This window comes from Prionailurus bengalensis, chromosome B2 (genome assembly GCF_016509475.1).
Source record: "Prionailurus bengalensis isolate Pbe53 chromosome B2, Fcat_Pben_1.1_paternal_pri, whole genome shotgun sequence".
In the NCBI taxonomy this organism is placed as follows: Eukaryota; Metazoa; Chordata; class Mammalia; order Carnivora; family Felidae; genus Prionailurus; species Prionailurus bengalensis.
The window spans coordinates 4205164-4224669 of record NC_057349.1 but is presented as its reverse complement, the minus strand read 5'-3'; the positions used below and the strand labels follow the sequence as shown (position 1 = coordinate 4224669).

The 19506-nt window shown below is 46.2% G+C and overlaps 4 protein-coding genes across 4 annotated transcripts in view; 2 read left to right on the top strand and 2 right to left on the bottom strand.

The window, feature by feature from the left end:
• Positions 1-1915: 1915 nt before the first annotated feature.
• LOC122489148 (histone H2A-IV-like) lies at positions 1916-2488 on the bottom strand. Its single transcript, XM_043590662.1, has one exon. The coding sequence runs from the start codon at positions 2458-2460 to the stop codon at positions 2065-2067; it is 396 nt and encodes a 131-aa protein (XP_043446597.1). The 5' UTR covers positions 2461-2488; the 3' UTR covers positions 1916-2064.
• Positions 2489-2719: 231 nt separating this feature from the next.
• The window catches only part of LOC122490296 (histone H2B type 1-A), a 348434-nt gene continuing 331647 nt past the window's right edge, over positions 2720-19506 (top strand). Inside the window, exon 1 of the mRNA XM_043592906.1 lies at positions 2720-3176. Within this exon, the coding sequence (XP_043448841.1) occupies positions 2784-3167 (384 nt within the window). The 5' untranslated portion in view covers positions 2720-2783 and the 3' untranslated portion in view covers positions 3168-3176. The remainder of the gene's footprint in view (positions 3177-19506) is intronic.
• LOC122490310 (histone H2B type 1-A-like) lies at positions 12777-14160 on the bottom strand. Its single transcript, XM_043592921.1, has one exon. The coding sequence runs from the start codon at positions 14076-14078 to the stop codon at positions 13698-13700; it is 381 nt and encodes a 126-aa protein (XP_043448856.1). The 5' UTR covers positions 14079-14160; the 3' UTR covers positions 12777-13697.
• On the top strand, positions 14193-15634 carry LOC122490257 (histone H2A type 1-H-like). Its single transcript, XM_043592854.1, has 2 exons — positions 14193-14197; positions 14320-15634. The coding sequence occupies exons 1-2, from the start codon at positions 14193-14195 to the stop codon at positions 14756-14758; spliced, it is 444 nt and encodes a 147-aa protein (XP_043448789.1). The 3' UTR covers positions 14759-15634.

Genomic DNA, 19506 nt, shown 5'->3' with positions numbered 1-19506 from the left:
ACCGGGCACTGAGCCCCGAGACTTCAGATGCTGTGCTCCACTGATCATAAAAAAACTGGCGGTATTGAAACCCTCTCCTTTTCCCATCGGTGGTTTGGGGGAACAGATCTCTTGTGCAGTCCCCTGCGAGTATTTTCACTCTTTTTTCTCTCCAGCTACTTTGGGGGGAGTGGTTTTCTTTCAAGATCCTGATGCACTGCCCTCTCCCCTGCCCTCCTTTTTCGCTCTGTCCGGTCTCTGCAAAAAAGGCTCCCTGCCCTCCGCGGCACCTTGGCTTTTCTGTCCCCCAGTTCACCTCTCTGCACTGCGTACCTGCCTCTCTCGCTCTCGTTCAGATTCTGCAGATTGTAGTGTTAATGCCCAGATCAATCCTCTAGGTGTTCAAAATGGTTTGATGTTGATCTAGCTGTGCTCCGGGGACAGAACAAGCTCAGGGTCCCCTTACTACTATGCCATCTTAACTCCCCCTAACTGCTATGTTCTAAACATCATCTCATTTTGTTCAATGTATCCGTGCGATTTTTCAGTCTTTAAAATCTTTGTACCCTCCCCGATTGCACGTATTGATATTTTTGTACACAAATTCGACAGGATTCTTTCATAATCTGATTTTCCCTCATCAATATATTATGTACTTTATTCTCATTTTTCAACTTCTTAGAGTTTATACCTTCCTTCATAACTGCTTCTATACATATCTTATGTGTTGATCTCAAGTGTCTAGAAATGGCTTTTTATTTTTTAGAAAACCAATGAAAACTTTTTTCTTTTAGATAAGGTAGACTGCTCAATATTTTGTAATTTGTATTTTGTAACTTTGTATTTGAGTCTAAATGTTCATTTGCGTTCCAATTTGTTAGTGTTCACAGTATAAATCAACCAAAATTTTGTTTTTGTAGTTAAAATTTTGAAGAGCTTGATGAAAAATTTTTAGTAATTTCAAAGTTGATAGACCTTGTCACATTTTCTTCTTATGAGACTGACAGTCATCTCTCCATCACCCAGGGTACACCAAAGCTTTGTTTCAAGATCTACGCTGTTCTACATTTTAAGGAATGATTTTAGGGTTTTTTTTTGTTTGTTTGTTTGTTTTTTAATGTTTACTTTTGAAAGAGTGCAAGCAGGGGAGGGGCAGAGAGAGGCGGACAGAGGATCCCAAGCGGGCTCTGCACTGACAGGCTGACAGCAGTGAGCCTGATGTGAGACTTGAACTAATGAACCTCGAAATCACGACCTGAGCCGAAGTCCGACGGTCAACTGCCTGAGCCACACAGGTGCCCCTAAAATGTTTTTTTTTAATATCTGAGAGAGAACAGGAACGTGTGCATGCAAGCAGGGGAGGGGCAGAGGGAAAGAGAATCCCAAACAGGCACCAAGCTGTCCCCACAGAGCCCAAGGCGGGGCTTGATCATGGGAGGTCATGATCTAAGCCCAAAGGAAGAGCCAGACTCATAGTGGACTGAGCCGCCCAGGTGCCCCTCTAGGGCTTTTTAGTAGGCATGTGTGAAGCCGCTCAAACGCCCCTTCACCAAATTTGAAGGTTAACATCACTTTTGTTTCAATATAAAGATTTCAGGATACTGAATATTAACGACGTGCTGCCGGACTGCCACGTGGGAGCTGCAAGCTTACACCTCCTGTTTGTTCTTCCCCAACCACTTAAGAGCCCTTAACTCACTGTGGTATTAGCATGAAACCCGTCTGTTTACATTAACACAGAAACCAAGTGGTGGTTATAATGCTTAACTAATTGGGAGTCAGCCCCTCCTCCCACGGATGCCAAGATGTGGGGACTCAACTCAGGTCAGCTTCCTAGGAAAGTTTCCGCTAAAACTCTCAAAGGACCGGTTCATAGAACCGAGAAACAGGTCTCAAATGCTGTAACCTAAGACTCCTCATATATGGATATAGGTACACGGCTGCCTATTCCTGGAGAGGCGCAGTTCTAACCTTTGCCATTTCATGCACAGCCTCCATTGACCATCTGAGTGGCTCTGAAAAGAGCCTTTGGTTTTTTTCTGCAAACGGTTCAGGTCACACTCGCTAGGATTCACGGCTTGGAAATTATTTGTTCTGGGCTTTGTGGCGGTGGCTCTCGGTCTTCTTGGGCAGCAGCACGGCCTGGATGTTGGGCAGGACGCCGCCCTGGGCGATAGTGACGCGGCCCAACAGCTTGTTGAGCTCCTCGTCGTTGCGGATGGCCAGCTGCAGGTGGCGCGGGATGATGCGCGTCTTCTTGTTGTCGCGGGCCGCGTTGCCCGCCAGCTCCAGGATCTCAGCCGTCAGGTACTCCAGCACGGCCGCCAGGTACACCGGCGCGCCGGCCCCCACCCGCTCCGCGTAGTTGCCCTTGCGGAGCAGGCGGTGGACGCGACCCACCGGGAACTGCAGCCCGGCCTTAAAAGACCTGGACTTGGCCTTGGCGCGAGCCTTGCCGCCCTGCTTCCCTCGCCCAGACATAGCTAGTCCGACGGATGGCAGAAAAGCTGTTGCTGAAGAGACCGCTACTCGGCCTATTTATAGCCTGCTGGGAGGTTGTGATTTGCTATCTGATTGGCTGATGGTCATCTACCCAATCGGAAGCCTCGCCAGAATCACCTCATTTACATTCACGCCACCACCCGATATCCAATCAGGTGGTGTCTGCTCTGTACGTCATGTCAGCACTGTGCCTATAAATACCAGTCGGCCCAGCCCCGAACCTGTTGGCTTACTTGACATGGGTTTGGAGCCGTTAGAGCCATAACTGTAGAGCTGTAGCGTTAGAGAGCTGTGCACCCGCCATGCCGGAGCTGACCTCCAAAAGCACGACCATTTCCAAGAAGGGCTTCAAGAAAGCTGTAACCAAAACCCAGAAGAAGGAAGGCAAGAAGCGCAAGCGGTGTCGCAAGGAGAGCTATTCCATTTATATCTACAAGGTGCTGAAGCAGGTGCACCCCGACACCGGCATCTCGTCCAAGGCCATGAGCATCATGAACTCTTTCGTCACTGACATCTTCGAGCGCATCGCGGGCGAGGCGTCGCGTCTGGCGCACTACAACAAGCGCTCGACCATCACGTCCCGGGAGATCCAGACGGCCGTGCGCCTGCTGCTGCCCGGGGAGCTGGCCAAGCACGCCGTGTCCGAGGGCACCAAGGCCGTCACCAAGTACACCAGCTCCAAGTAGACTCGCCAAGTAAGCACCCTCTTACCGAACCCCAAAGGCTCTTTTCAGAGCCGCTCATCTCCTCTGAATTAGGGGTGTGCACTCCACCTCGACTGAGCAGTTAGATACTACACAACTGACTGGGAAACTAACTTAACTGAATCGCTTCCCTTTTGACCTTGTTTTTCTACACGTTATCACTTGTTCTGTTGTAGGGTTGATCATTAAATGGTGTTTGTCTCCTCCTGGCTCCTCTGGCCTCTCAGAGGAGGCCAAGTATTAAAGTTGAGTTTAACAACCTTAAGAAGGGACCAAATGACTTCCAGTGAACCTGTGGTTTGGCTCAAATCCTCAACTTCTATCATTTTTATGATTTAAATATGTTTTTAAACATAAATATATAGGTATATATTTCTTTGCATGAGATAAACTTTAGTACCACTTGACAAAAAAAATTAGCAGGCGGTAAAATCCTAGAAAATCCTATAAAATGAAGCGTCCCACACCTATGTGCACAGTGAAACTGCCTTGGTAGAGATCCTTGCATGCCTTAGTGGGGGGTCCTCAGGGAACAGACATGGAACATCTGTGCCCACGAAGTGAGGAGCAACAGTGTGTCTCATCAGGGATCCCAGTCGCCCCAGTAAGACTGGGAAACAGCAGACAGCACATAGCTCCCACATCCCCTGTCAACTGTGTGACCACTCTACAGGCTACCCTGATTTACCCAAAGTCCCTCAGGGTTATGTGGGCAAAAGGAAAGTAAGAATGTTAATAAAAACAGCTCTTTTCAGACCAAACCTGACTCAGCTTTCACCTCAGGTTATGTTTTGGCCCCAAATAACAGGAAGCACCCAATGAACAAGTTGACGTAATGATGTCGCTGATCACAATGCCCAAAGGCACAGAAATTTCAGGAGTGGGATGATCAGAGTGCTGGCTCCGTCGCCCTGATCACCTCAGCTCTTTACACCCTGACTCAATCCTCATGCTGGTTCCGGGTCCAAGTGTTCATGCAGATGGGACGAAGTAAAGGCTAGAAGAGACGCACTATTTTACTGGGTCTCTGAGAGTAAGAAACACCTTCCCTGAGAACTTCATTGTTCCTTTTGTTTTTTTTAAGTTCATTTATTTTGAGAGAGAGAGAGAGGGAGGGAGACTGTGAGTGGGGGAGGGGCAGAGAAAGAGGGAAAGAGAGGGAATCCCAAGCAGGCTCCGCACTGTCAGCGCAGAGCCCGGAGTGGACCTTGAATCCATGAACTGTGAGATCATGACCTGAGCCACAATCGAGAGTCAGATGCTTAGCCGACTGAGCGACCCAGGTACCCATATTTGTGATTTCTTTACCTTTTGCATTTATTATAATTTTACTGTAATGAAAAATTTAAAACCAGTTCCATTTTTCTTTTTCCCAATTATTTTCTTCTAGGCTTTCCATCATTTACCACTTCACCTTCCACGGATTCATTTTATTGTGATTTCTCCTAGCTTCTTTAGGGGAGTGCTTCCTTCACAAAGACACTTCTCACAGTGCGTGGTTTTGATAGAAATGAATCTCAGTTTCCACAGTTCACAACTTGATCTTAGCCAAAAGGCCGAGAAACGATCAGTTTCCATAGTTCAGTTAAACACCACCAACTGCCCGACAACACAGTTCACATTTCAACTCACATTTAGTGAGTCACTGTCTAAATGACAAACTTCATTGGTGGATCTTCAGTTCACAAGTCACTGTACAAATAACAGATGTGCGTCGTGATCTATCATGTGACTTATCCTGTCACTTATTGTAAAATGTGTTGTCCCTGGACAGTGCACGTTACCCTGTCTGTGCACAAATAGAAAGCATGTACTTTTAGTTGCCGCTCTGTCTCCCAGTGATCATTGTGCCCGACAAAAAATGATAATCAAAAGAGTTAGCCACCAAGATGAAAGTATAACAAAAAAAAAAGGAAAGTAATAGCCCTACCAGTGGAATTCGAGTGGAATATAAATGGCATTCTAGAAGAAAGAGCCAGCAGTAGGGCGGCTGGCGCCGTCACAATGGAGACTAGCAGAGGAACTCGGGGACGGCGAACTTGAGGACCTAAATTAGAAAGTGTTTGTGTCGAAAAGGATGAAGCCGTTCCAGAGAAAGTGACTGGCAAAACACTTCGTACGACAGGGATTCTCAAAGGGATTTCACAACATTGAAAATACAAAGAATAACATGTTGGAAGCTGATCCGGATTTAGAAAGAGACATGATGATTCAGCAAGGCACAGAAAAGACGCTTACTCTGTATCCTAAGTTACAGGACCAGAAAGCGGCGACCACTGTTCAACTTCTTTCAGTAAGTTTTTGAAAAAGAAATGACACTTTCTCATTGTTTTCATATTGTATTGTATTTTTTAAAATATTCTTTTTTTTTTAATGTTTATCTTTGAGACAGAGTATGAATGGGGGAGGGGCAGCGACAGAGGGAGACAGAGCATCCCAAGCAAGCTCTGTGGTGTCGCAGAGCCCGATGCGGGCCTCGATCTCCCGAGTTGAGAGATCATGACCTGAACCGAAACCAAGAGTTGGAGCCTTAACCGACTAAGCCACCCAGGTGTTCCTTAATATTTTAAATTACAACTTCCTAAATATTTTTTTCACTTCCTTCCATAATTATAATAGAGAGTGAAGGGAGTTTTTAAATGTCTAGATAAAAATGTTCAAATATTATGGAAAAATCATGATTTTCCCCATTTCTTAAGATCGCCTTGCGTTGTCATTTTTAAGATTTCATACCACCTGAAGAACTGCCTGTATTTATGCTTTTTATTAATATAAGTATTGAAACTATCTTTTTTTCCTCTGAGCTATGGTTCACCTTATTCCCACAGGTGCTGGAAATATTCTGAATTTTCATTAACATGTGAGAGTTGCTGAGACATACACGTCATTTCTTCATTCTCCACCAGGAACTTGCAAACTATTGTTATTAGCAAAGCAAAGCAGCTGGCCAAATGGTCTCTCCTTAGATCAGACTTGCAGACCAAACGCAGGCCAAGAACCCAGCTTTAGGGAACTCAGTGGCACAGAGGAGGCTGGAATGGGTTTGTGACCTCCGAAGACCAGCCATTTCAGACAGATAAGAGGAAAGCTTTAGTCTAAGACAATCCATGTGAAAGCAGAAAAAAAAAATGGTTTTTTGTTGTTGTTTCAAAATGGATTTTAGAACGTGTGTTTTAAGAAAGGTGCTGTCTGCCTGTTGACGGCATCTCAATCCATGAGTAACAGATTGGCAAGACAGAATTTTCTGAGGACGGGGCCGCCACTGAGCCGGGCTCTGCCTTCGATACAGGAGGGTTTGGTGTGGGACCTGGGGCAAGAGGATCCCTGACGTGTCCCCCCCCTACCCCTACCCACCTCCCCCTGCACCTCCAGCTGTGGCCTGAAAGGATTCCCTGTCGGGATCTGCCCTGGAAGGGGGGGAGATCTCCCTGTCTCTCTCTAATTCTAGGCTGTAGTGCTGGTTGGTTACAGAGCAGAGAGCACAGTGAGTGCCCATAAGGGGAGGCCTGGGAAAAGGACAGAGCACCTCGGTCCCCGGAGAAGCCCGGACGGATGCTGTCCTTACCCTAAAGCCATCATAATGCCTCCCAGCCTGAACAGGAGAAAAACCTCCGTTGGTGCCACTCTCAAAGGAGAAACTTCCGGGGCACCGGGGCGGCTCCGTCAGTGAAGCATCTGACTCTTGATTTCAGATCAGGTCGTGATCTCACAGTTCGTGAGTTCGAGCCCCACACTGGGCTCTGTGCTGAAAGCACAGGGCCTGCTTGCGATTCTCTCTTTCCCTCTCTGCTCCTCTCCCACTTGTGCTCCCTCTCTCTCTTGCAAAATAAATAATAATAATTAAAAAAAAAGGAGAAACTTGCCAGCCTTTTCTCAGACGGGACCTTGAGGGTATGCGGGGCCAGGGAAAGCCTCCCAGGGAGCGGGGCCAGCGTGAGCCAGACCAGCTAACGTCCTCACCGCTGCCCCAGCAGGCACCACCGCTCTCCCTCTGGCAGAGGGCCAGTCAGGCCAAGTGGCTGCATTTTATTATTATTCCTTAGTTTTCTGAAAGGGTTTTAAAACTGTTTCCCTTTTCTCTATTCTGCAAACATCTGCTCAGTGAATGAAGGTGTGTGTGTCAGAGAACCAGACAGAACCTTGCTCTGTGTTTCCCTTCTAGTACAGCGAGGTAGACAGAACACGCACGTTCTCAGTCAGTCGTGAATGAGGGAGATATAAATGCCCATAGAAGGCTTTGCATGGTCTATAATTTAGTCTAAACTACTTTAGTCCAGCTTTTTTAAAAAGTTTATTTATTTTTAGAGAGAGAGAGAGAGAGTGCGCAGAGGAGGGGCAGAGAGAGCGAGGGAGAGAGAATCCCAAGCAGGCTCCACGCTGTCGGTACAGAGCCCGACCGACGCAGGGCTGGATCTCATGAATTGTGAGATCACGACCTGAGCCCAAATTAAGCCAGATGCTTAGCTCAACCGACAGCCACGCGGGCACCCCTAAAAATACTTCAGTCCAGCTTTTTCTCAGGTGACCCAGAAGACAGTACACATCCAGGCTGAGCATGCCTACTCAAAGCTGCTGGCCATCTTTCAAAATAACAAGGTCCCGCTTGGAGAAACTGGCCAGGAGAAGCTCCATAAGGACATCAGTCTGGGCTTCCAGATGTCCCGGAGAGCCACCGAGGCCGCCTACATCGACAAGAACGTGTCCCTGCACCTGTCCCCCTGCCCAGGGATGGCCGGATCAGCGACATCGTCACGTAGGCAGATGGGCCAGTCCGGGTCCACGCTCAAGGTCACCAGACCCGCTGGCACCAAGAGCCAGTTCCAGAGGTTCTGAGACCCGATGCCTGCCCACTCCCCTAGACAAAAGAGAGTCATTTGCCCAGTCATCAGTCAGTCACGTCAGCCCAGGTAGCGTGATGCAAATTTTGAGCGAACCCACGTTAAGCCAAACCTTTGGGGCGGCTTGTTAATTTGTGATGTGTGATGGGTTCAGCCGCGTCCCGTAAAAGGACGTGTCCCGGTCCAGATCCCCGGTACCTTGTTTGTAAATGGGCTATAATTAAGATGTAATTAAAAGAATCACGAGAAGAGATCATCCTGTATTTAAGGTATCCTAATAAGAGACAGGCGAGGGACCTCACAGACACAGAGATGCAGAACGGGGGGGCCACGGGAAACCTGAGGCGGCCAGAGACCGGAGCAAGGCGGCTGCAAGCCAAGGACACCCAAGATTGCCAGCCGCCACCAGCAGCCCGGGGAGAGACATGGGACACATCCTCCCTCAGAGCCTCCACAGAGAGCCAGCCCTGCCGGCCGTCTGATTTTGGACTTCTGGCTTTCAAAACAGTGAAAGAACAGATTTGTTGTTTTAAGCCACCCAGTTTGTGGTAACTTGTTGCAGCTGCCCTGGGGAAACCGACAAACGGAGTTTCCTGATTCGGACTCGCCCTCCAGGAAAGGTTAGCTCTCATCTGACCCCCGATGTTCTTCAGCTCTTCATCTCCAATCACGTTCGGGGCGGACGGCACAAGTAATGGGAGAAATTCCGTTTCATTGATAGAAACGACGATGATGATGATGATGTGTGTTTCTGGAGCGCCTGGGTGGCTCAGTCAGTTAAGCGTTCGATTCTTGGTTTCGGCTCAGGTCGCGATCTCATGGTTTGGGGTTCAAGCCCTGCACTGGGTTCTGTGCTGGCAGCACAGAGCCTGCTTGGGATTCTGTCTCCCTCTCTCTCTGCCCCTCCCCCGCTTGCTCTCTACCCCTCTCTCTCAAAAATAAATAAAACAGGAGCTCCTGGATGGCTCAGTTGGTTAAGCGTCTGACTTCGGCTCAGGTCATGACCTCACGGTTCATGAGTTTGAGCCCCGCATCGGGCTCTGTGCTGATGGCTCAGAGCCTGGAGCCTGCTTCCCATTCTGTGTCTCCCTCTCTCTCTGCCCCTCCCCTGCTTGTGCTCTCTCTCTCTCTCAAAAAGAAACATTAACAAAGATTAAAAATAAATAAAATAAAAATTTAAAAAAAAGATACATGTTTCTGGCAGACACATGTGCACGAACAGAATGGGGTACCTTAGTAACCCCAGTATCCTGTCACCAGAGAATCGGCATCCTTGAGGAAGGAATCTGTCTAACACTAAGGAAGATTCAGTCATCTGATCCCAAGTGGAATATGAGGGGAATTCTGCCATCTGATTTTTTCTGTCATCTGTCTCCTTTATGCGTAAGATGTTTGCTGGAATCCTTAAAGAGGCGTCCTTAATTTATTGTACTATGGATTTCCTTTGAAGTCTAATTGATCCTATATACACCTTCTTAGAAGAAATACCTAAGTACATATTTAACAAAAAAGATAGTGCCAGGTTGAAATAGTTTCCAAAATATCTTTAAAATGTTTGCTATAGTAGTATTTGTGCTTCTTCATTTGCACTTCAAATAGCAAAATAACAATTACAACATTTTGAGGTTCTCATGAGCATAAACAATGTCCTGAGAAATCTGTAACCGCGATTAAGTGCTGGGACTACAGCTGTGATTTCCTTGTCAACGAAGCCACCAGTATGGCTCATCTGACCGCCCTGGTTGCTCTTCGGTATTCATGTTGGAAAGGAATGCTAAATTTCAGGTAATGGTTAGTGAAAACGAAAAGTTTTCTCCTCTAAGACTACTTTGTCAGTTGAGCAGAGAGTGGGTTTTAGGGAGACGAGATTAAGAGCACTGAGACTAGGGAGGGACAGTAATCCATGCGTGCCCTAGATGACGGGGTCTGGACAAACACGGTGGCGGTGGAGACGGTGGAAAGTAATCACACGACAGAAACATACAGGAAATAAAATCCGTGTAGCTTGCAGACAGACTGAAGCAGAGGCTGAACAAAGGAACTAACCAGGAAAAATACCACATTTCTGGCTTGAACAACCGTGCGAATGGGGCGGCCCCATGGGTGCAACGAACCACGGAGATTGAAAACGCTCTGTCAGGGGACATTGCAAATCCTCGCGGGGAGAATTCAGAGGTGGCTGTGTGATAGCAGAGAAGTGATGCTGAGGAGTAATCAGCTGAAGTTACTGGTTAGAATTCATGGAGAGCGTGGGACCGCAGAGATTGATTTGTGCGTCTGCCATAGGTGTTTAGCGCGAGGGGTACGGTTTAGGCTGCCTGGAGAGAGAGTCTAGTCTAGTGTCCACTAGCCACATGTAATTGAGCGCTTGAAATGTTGCAGGCCTGAACTAAGACATGCCGTAAGAGCAAAATGCACATGGGATTTCAAAACCCTAATTTTTTAATATGCAAATTATAATTTTTCTCTTTATTACATGTTGAAATTATACCCTTATTTTGAGATGGGGGGCAAGTGAGTGAGAAGCGGAGAGAGAGAGAGAGAGAAGCAGGGCTCACCCAAAGCGGGGCTTGATGTCACCCGATGTGGGACTCAAACTCGCGAACCGTAAGATCATGACCTGAGCCAAAGTCAGATGCTTCACCGACTGAGTCACTGAAATTATAATATTTTTGGTATATTAAACAAAATGTTTGACTAAAATTACTTTCACCTGTTTCTTTTTTGTACCTTGAATGTGGCTACTGGAAAGTTTCAAGCGACATACGTGGCCCGTGTTTGTGGCTTGCATTATATTTCTACTGGACATTTTTGAAATTAACAACATAGGCTCTGCGAAAGACACTGGTAAGAGAATGAAAAGACAGACCACAGATGGAGAAAATATTTGAAGATCATGTATCTTCTAAAGGACTTGTATCCAGAACATATTTTTCAAAACGCCTGAAACTCAAGAGTAAAGTAAACCCAATTAAAGAACAGGCAAAAGATCTGGACAGACAGCTCCCCAAAAAGATATACAGATGTCAGACAAGCGTATCACAAGATCCTCAACATAACTGTCATTAGGGAAATACAAATTAAACAATGAGATATTATACACCTACTAGAACGGCTAAAATCCAACACATGACATTACCAAATGCTGACGAGGGTATGGAACAAGAATTCTCGTTCACCCCTTGTGAGAATGCTCAAAGGCACAGTCACTACGGAAGACAATCGAAGAGTTCCTCACACAGCTAAACATCCAAGCCAGCAACTGTGCTCCTGGTGACATTTTCCCAACGGTCTGAAACTATGTCCACACAAACCTGCACACAAGTATTTACTTTTATTTATTTAACATTTATTTACTTTCGAGGGAGACAGACAGACAGACAGATGGGGGGTGGGTAGAGAGAGGGAGACAGAGGATCTGAAGCAGGCTCCGAGCTGTCAGCACAGAGCCCGATTCGGGGCTCGAACTCACGGGCCCTGAGATCATGACCTGCGTCAAAGTCAGACGCTTAACGGACTGAGCCACCCAGGGCGCCCCAAACCTGCACACAAGTATTTATAACAACTTTACTTACAAGGGCTAAAAAGTGGAAGGAACCAATCCCTTGCAATAGGTAAATGGATAGACAAACTGTGGTATATCCATACAGCAGTTATTCAGCGATAAAAAGCAACAAGATATTAATCCACATAACAAAAACGGATGAATCTTAAATACACGCTGATAAAGGAAAGCACCAGACCGAAAAATGATACCTTTCAACTCCAGAGTTGATAAGAATGTGGGAGCTGGGATACCTGCTGTTTTATAAAGTATAATCAGTGCAGCTTGACCCCGACTGGAGATGATGCCCCTTTCCTATACAGTGTGGCACAGATGTCCCATCTGCTAGCTCCCTGAAGGACCCCCAGCTAAGGCGTTCAGCGGCTGTCTCGCTATGTACAGAAGCACGTGATACTTTTCTCCTATGAATTTTTACTACACGTATTCAATCAAATGGTGCTAAAGTTTGGGTTTTTCTCTGCAAAAATGTATGTGCATTAAATCTATTTTTTTTTAAAATTTTTTAACGTTTATTTATTTTTGAGACAGAGAGAGAAGAGCATGAATGGGGGAGGGTCAGAGAGAGGGAGACACAGAATCTAAAACAGGCTCCAGGTTCTGAGCTGTCAGCACAGAGCCCGATGCGGGACTCGAACTCATGGACCGCGAGATCATGATCCAAGCCGAAGTCGGCTGCTTAACCGACTAAGCCACCCAGGCGCCCCAACATTAAATCTATTTTTTTTAAGGGAAGAATAAAAATAGAAATTAACAGTCAAATTGGGGACTCCAGATAGACCACAGGTCTCTGGGAAGTAGTTATAATAATTTGATCCCTTCTTTTTAATGTCCATGTCTATGGCCTTTATCACTGATCCTTTTTTAAGTTTATTGATTTATTGATTTTTTATTGATTGAGAAAGAGTGAGAGTTGGGGAGGGGTAAAGAGAGAGAATCCCAAGCAGGCTCCGCACTGTCAGCGAAATGCGAGATCATGATGTGAGCTAAAACCAACGGTCAGATGCTTAACCGACTGAACCACCCAGGTGCCCCATCACTGATTTTCTTTAAATGCTTGTGGGCTCTCTAAGAAGCATCCAGATGATTATGATCTTGTACCCAAAGTCACGTGACTTGAATACTGGGCATCCTATTTTGATAAATACCATATGACCCGATTTGGGACGTCTCGGTATTTGAGTCCAGTAATAGCACAAATGCGAGTTTAATGATACAATCACAAAACAAAGATGATCCTATTATAACTTGTAAGAAGTTATGCAAAAGAGAGTCAACTCAACTCACGTTATCTGTTGGCCAGGCTGATTGTGGTTAGCCTGACTATTGGGTAACACATGGGAATTAGGTGTCGCGGTAAGATCTCCACACTCTTGTCAATCTGTTCAACAAATAGCCCAGTTTAGGGATGGCAATAAATGTTCAAATGAAGTCAGATCAACAAACTGAGCTTTGGTCCTCAAGTATCAGCAGTTAATGGACAGCTAGCCTGATCCACAGGACATTTTTCACACACCAGCCAATGTAAAGTGGAAGCAAAACAGGTAATAACCTAATGCTCGGGTACTAGACTGTCCTGAGTTTTTCCACAGCTCCAGGCTCCTTGCCTGGTAATCTGAGAGGGTACTTAAAACTAAGACTCCTAGAGAAAGGCGAGCCATATTCCCATGGCCCTCACAGCCCATGGAAGGACCTCTCCTCCAAGGACACAGGATTATTGCAACTTCTGTTCAAATGACTCCCCTTTCCAAATTGCTTCACCTAGATCTCAAGCCTCACTGAAAAGTGCAGATGTAGGATTATACAGATTATGTATTTTAATACAGAACATGCATTATAAATATGTATAACATAAAAACGTATTTAAAACTAAAAGACAGTCCATGCAAGCACTCTAGTGCAAAGTTATTTCTCAAGCGTTTTCTTCAAGCATATTCTACGGTGAGCAAAGTAAACTTGGCAAGCAGTGAAATCAATTTGCTGGTAAAACCAGAAGTTTCTCTAGATGGAAGACCGACTCACATTAACTAAGAGCTTATACAGTCCCTTCAGAATTGTGGGTGGCTCTTAAAAGAGCCTTTGGGTTATAAACCTTGCCTAGTGACGGGAGTTCTACTTGGCGCTGGTGTACTTGGTGACGGCCTTGGTGCCCTCGGACACGGCGTGCTTGGCCAGCTCCCCGGGCAGCAGCAGGCGCACGGCCGTCTGGATCTCCCGGGATGTGATGGTCGAGTGCTTGTTGTAGTGTGCCAGACGCGACGCCTCGCCCGCGATGCGCTCGAAGATGTCACCGACGAAGGAGTTCATCGTGCTCATGGCCTTGGACGAGATGCCGGTGTCGGGGTGCACCTGCTTCAGCACCTTGTAGACATAGACGGAATAGCTCTCCCTGCGGCATCGCCTGCGCTTTCCTTCCTTTTTCTGGGTTTTGGTTACAGCTTTCTTGAAGCATTTCTTGGAAATGGTCGTGCCGTTAGGAATCAGCTCCGCCATCACTATCCAATAGCTCCGATCAGGCTAATAGACTGGAAGGCGGCAAGGGTGGTATTTATAGGCACGGCGCTCAATGACGCATCGGGCAGCCAACATCTGATTGGATGATGTTACATGAGGTGATTCCAGGAAGGTCCTCAGATTGGATCCCAGACGATCAGCCAATCAGATAGCAAATCACAACCCAAGGCAGACTATAAATAGGCCCTGTACCCGCCCTAACGGAAGCTTTTTCCGTTAGAACCCGTTTAGGCTTGTCTGGGCGCGGGAAGCAGGGCGGCAAGGCTCGCGCCAAGGCCAAGACGCGCTCGTCGCGGGCCGGGCTTCAGTTCCCGGTGGGCCGCGTGCACCGCCTGCTCCGCAAGGGCAACTACGCCGAGCGGGTGGGGGCCGGCGCGCCGGTGTACCTGGCGGCCGTGCTCGAGTACCTGACGGCCGAGATCCTGGAGCTGGCGGGCAACGCGGCCCGCGACAACAAGAAGACGCGCATCATCCCGCGCCACCTGCAGCTGGCCATCCGCAACGACGAGGAGCTCAACAAGCTGCTGGGCCGCGTGACCATCGCGCAGGGCGGCGTCCTGCCCAACATCCAGGCCGTGCTGCTGCCCAAGAAGACCGAGAGCCACCGCCACAAAGCCCAGAGCAAGCAATGTCTCACAAACAGTAAATCCAGCAAGTGACCTGCGCTTCTGGAGAATGGAGAAAAACAAACCCACAACTGAATCAAAGGCTCTTTTCAGAGCTGTTCACAGTTCCTGAGAAACTGCTTGGGCTTGGAGACTGCTGATTCAGCAACGAATAAGGATTTAATTGACCACAACTCTTTTTATACAGGACTGCAGAAACGATCTAGTTGATGGTGACCGTGGCCTCTGAAGCAGTTCACCTTAATGAGCAGTACACTTGGCAATGGAGCTGATGGACCTTGCCCTTCAGAGTCTGCAGAGCTGCTACCTAGCGGGCTGCTGGGGGTAGAAGTGCCATTTTCCAGGGGTGGGGGAACGGAGCCAGCTTAGATGAGGGCTGTTGTGACCACCCAATTCCCATGAAAAAGACTGAAGATGTGGAATCTTCCTGTAGGGTTTGTGTTTTAATGAGGGTAGAGTTAGACTACACGAAGATTAGAAGCAAATAGCGTGCCTGCAGGAGGTCAGCCAAGGAGCTAGCAAATCAATAGGCATCTATAGGCCTATTTTCTCAAGTGCCCACAGCAAGGGCTTTCCTTCCATTCCAAGAGCTCTAGATTCTTCCATATCCTGAAGTCTGTAACCATGACCTGCTAATTAGCCAAAAGCTAAAAGGCACAAATATTTCACGCCCATCTGTGAAAAACAGTAAAAAGGGATGGGAGGTATATTTCTCAGGGTGTTCTATCTCAAAATGCCTGATACCATTTTGATGGTAAAAATCCTAGCAGCAATATTCGAGTCTGTAAGGTGACAAGGCAACTTTCTATCAATTATTTGAGAATACTAGGAACTGATTTCAAGAGGTTTACCTACTTGAAGCAAATATTTTTTTTCAAGTTTATTTTGAGAAAGTGCGTGCAGGTGCGGAGGAGGGGCAGAGCGTGAGGGGTGGGGGAGAGAATCCCAAGCAGGATAGGATCCACACTGTCCACACAGAGCCCGATGCGGGGCTGGATCTCACAAACCATGAGATTGTGACCTGAGCTGAGATCAACAGTTGGACGCTTAAGCCACGGGCTACCCAGGGGCCCGCAAATGTTTTCCTGATCCTTTAGTATTGCAGACGAGCAAAAAACCCACAAAACATGAAAAAGGAAAGCAGCCAAATGCAAAAGTCTTGCACAAAAATGAAATCATTAAAACTCTCCACACACAACGCAAAACACCAAAATCTGCCCATTACATGAGCTACAAAAATTCCTTAAACGTTCACAAAATTAAAAATTAACATCTTTGTCTAAACCTATAGAATTGGAAGTGTCTCACAATTATAAGGACGTATGAAATAAAACCTATGTTAACTTATTTAAAAATACTGATGAGATATAAGGATTTCTGGAAAAATATAAATTGCTCAAATTAACGTTGGAAATGAGTGAGAGGTAAGATACGTGGGGAGAAAACACAGCTCACCAATGAGCTACCAGCCTCAAAGACAGGCTTCCGAGCACGTACCCTCTTAGGCGTTTAAGGAAAAGACAAATCTACAGCGAATGAAATGGTTCCAGGTTCTGAAAAAAGTCTGTGTTGAAGAGATATGATAACATCCAGTGAAGGAAGCATGCTCCTTGTACACCTCTGGTTCATGCAAACTGTGTTAGATGAGAAACTTAATGAATAAAATAAATAGGACATTTTTGGTGAATGTTGGCTGTCTCTCATTTATGAAGTCAGGAAGCCCGAGCAAGCACTTAGTCAAAGAAATGTAATATTCCACTGGAATCGGGCTGTGGAAAAATGGGGCATGGGGGGGATTAAAGACAAATGATACTGGGAAGGAGCTAGGACAAAGAAGGCTTGATGCTGAAACCCAGAAGTGGAAATAAGTATACCTGATCAGCATCGAAGGGGGCGAACGAAGAGCACAGGGGTTAAATGAGCAGTCGTGCTCGAAGGTTAGGAGACAGTCCAAACAAGGGGAAGCGCCTCACCGCTACGAGTTAACGGGTTACACAAGCATGTAATCCGGGAATGACAGCGTTGATAAAATTCAAATATGCACACTTATATTCAATTCTTTTTACTACAACACACATTAAGAAATACATTTCAGGGTCGCCTGGGTGGCTCAGTCGTTTAAGTGTCTGACTTCAGCTCAGGTCACGATCTCACAGTTCGTGGGTTCGAGCCCCACATCGGGCTCCGTGCTGACAGCTTGGAGCCTGGAGCCTGCTTCGGATTCTGTGTCTCCCTCTCTCTCTGCCCCTCCCTGGCTCATACTCTGTGTGTCTTTCTCTCTTTCAAAAATAAACATTAAAAATATTGTTTTAATGAAAAAAAGAAATACATTTTATATTATGGCCGAGGTCACACTGGGAAATACACATGCATACCAGTAACTACAAGGAAAGATTTCAGAAACAGCACGCCATTGTGGAAGGATTCTGAGATTGCTCTTCTCCATCATTCGGTTTTGTTCTACTGTTTCCTGGCATCTCCTACTTCATGAAGGGTTCACAACCTGCTGTGCAGAACGCTGGGATGATTAAGAACGGCCAAAGCGGCCACGGCCTGCAGATTTCGCCAGTAAAGGAAGCGCACTCTCTGAGCCCCAATGAGTGGCAATGCTGCCTGAGCTGAGCCACTAAGAATGTTCCCTGAGACTTCCAGCCTGGAGTGTGAAGGGACGCATCCGGAGGGCTGCAGGGCAGTCTGAAGACTTTAGAAACTTGATCCAGAGATGCCAGCGGCTGAGTCTCTCTTGCTCTTAGAGAAATTTAACAAAATGAAGGTGACACCAGAAAAAAAAAAAATGTGTGGCTGCTGAAAGAGAACAGAGGATGTCTATGTTTCTGTGTCAGTCCCAGCAGCCTTGATTTCCGTTCTAAGGGTAACCACAGCAGAAGACCCTTAACGCCTCCCTCTCTGGACTTAATCTATTTCAGTGATGGGTTTCTTTCACTTGCAAGCACATTTTTGTCTGGCAAATTCATGTGGTACAGCACAAATCCTATCTCCAGCACCGTGGTCAATTAAATGCGTTTGGTCTTTAATCCTGGCCCCTCATCACAGTACTCTTTTGGGTGAAATGAAATGGCCTTTTTTACTTTAATGTGCATTTATTTATGTATTTATTTTAATTTTTTTAACGTTTGTTCATTTTTGAGAGAAAGAGAACAGGAGAGGGGCAGAGACAGAGGGACACACAGAATCCAAAGCAGGCTCCAGGCTCCGAGCTGTCAGCACAGAGCCCGACGTGGGGCTCGAACTCACGGACTGCGACATCGTGACCTGACCTGAAGTCGGACACTTAACCGACTGAGCCACCCAGGAGCGTATTTATTTTGAAGCGGGTGGGGGCAGAGAGAGAGGGAGAGTGAATCCCACGCAGGCTCTGTGCTATGAGCACAAACCTCGAGATCATGACCTAAGCCAAAATCAAAAGCCAGAGACACTTAACCAACTGAGCCACCCAAGAGCCCCTGAAATGGCCTTGTTTTTAATCAAGGGTATCACTGAGAGATAACTGGCGAATAAGGGAGAAGAGGCAGAGAAGCAACATGAATGTTAGCTAAGGGATGGAATTTTCCTCTTTCTTCCAATAGTATAAGGCAATTAAGAAAACTTAACGCCAACATGGGGTATGGCTGGCCGTCTGAGTCTATTTTTGGATCGACAGAACGTTGTGACTCTGTTCTATGGGGTCATCAACCCAATCCTATCCTGTGCTGCTAGAATCCAGATGAGGGCAGTGACATAAGCCGGTCTGTCACTTATAGTTTCTTCCCTTGCCCCACGAGTCCTCTGAAATCCTGATATTTACCAGAACTGGACCACATTTAACTTTCTACTTAGTAGAAATAAAAGTGGCATATAATTTTCTTCCCATCTTAAACTACTGGATGTTCTTACACAGTGTGTTAATCAAGCAATAATATATGACCATCATGTAACAATGACACCCAAATAACACGATGCTGAAAATAAGAACAAACTTGTTGCATTCCCTGGAAAATAACAATATTGTTGGATCACTGACAGTTTCCCTTTAAAATGTGGCAGCAAAATTTGGGAATCCCCAAATGAATCTCCTCTCCCTTTATCACAGAGAAATTAAATATATAAACTAAATATATATATGCATATATATTTATATATACATATGAACATATATATAAATTAAATAAGAGTCAAGTCATTTCATTCCTAACATCTTTCTTCTGATTCTCCTGAATCCCAGCCATTCACGTTCTGCTTGGATTCTAGGTTGGTACGTGTGTTCTTTCTGGGCAACCTAGGATCTCCTATCATCTTAAGGGCCCCAGAAGGGTCTCTAAGTTCAATAACAAGTGTCCTTATAAGAGACCAAAGAGAAGACACAGAGAAGAGAAGATTATGTGCAAGATGAAGGCAGAGATGAAAACAATATGGTTTCAAACCAAGAAATGCCAAAGATTCCTGGAAGCCACCAGAAACCAGGAGGGAAGCACGGGACAGATTCTTTCTCTGAGCATAAAGGAACCAATTCTGCCAACACTTGATTTTGACTTCTTCCTGCCAGAACTAAAGAAGAATAATTTAGAACTAAAGAAGTGATCATTTGCTGTGACAGCCACAAGAAACGAATACCCTCTCTTAAGGGGATGAAAAGACAAGCTATCGACGCAAAGAAAATAGCTGTAAAACACACACGTGGCAAGGCACTAGCATCTAGGATATATAAAGAACTTCCGAAACTCTACCCTAAAAATTACCGAACAATCCAAATAGAACATGGATGAAAAACATGACGGGACTTT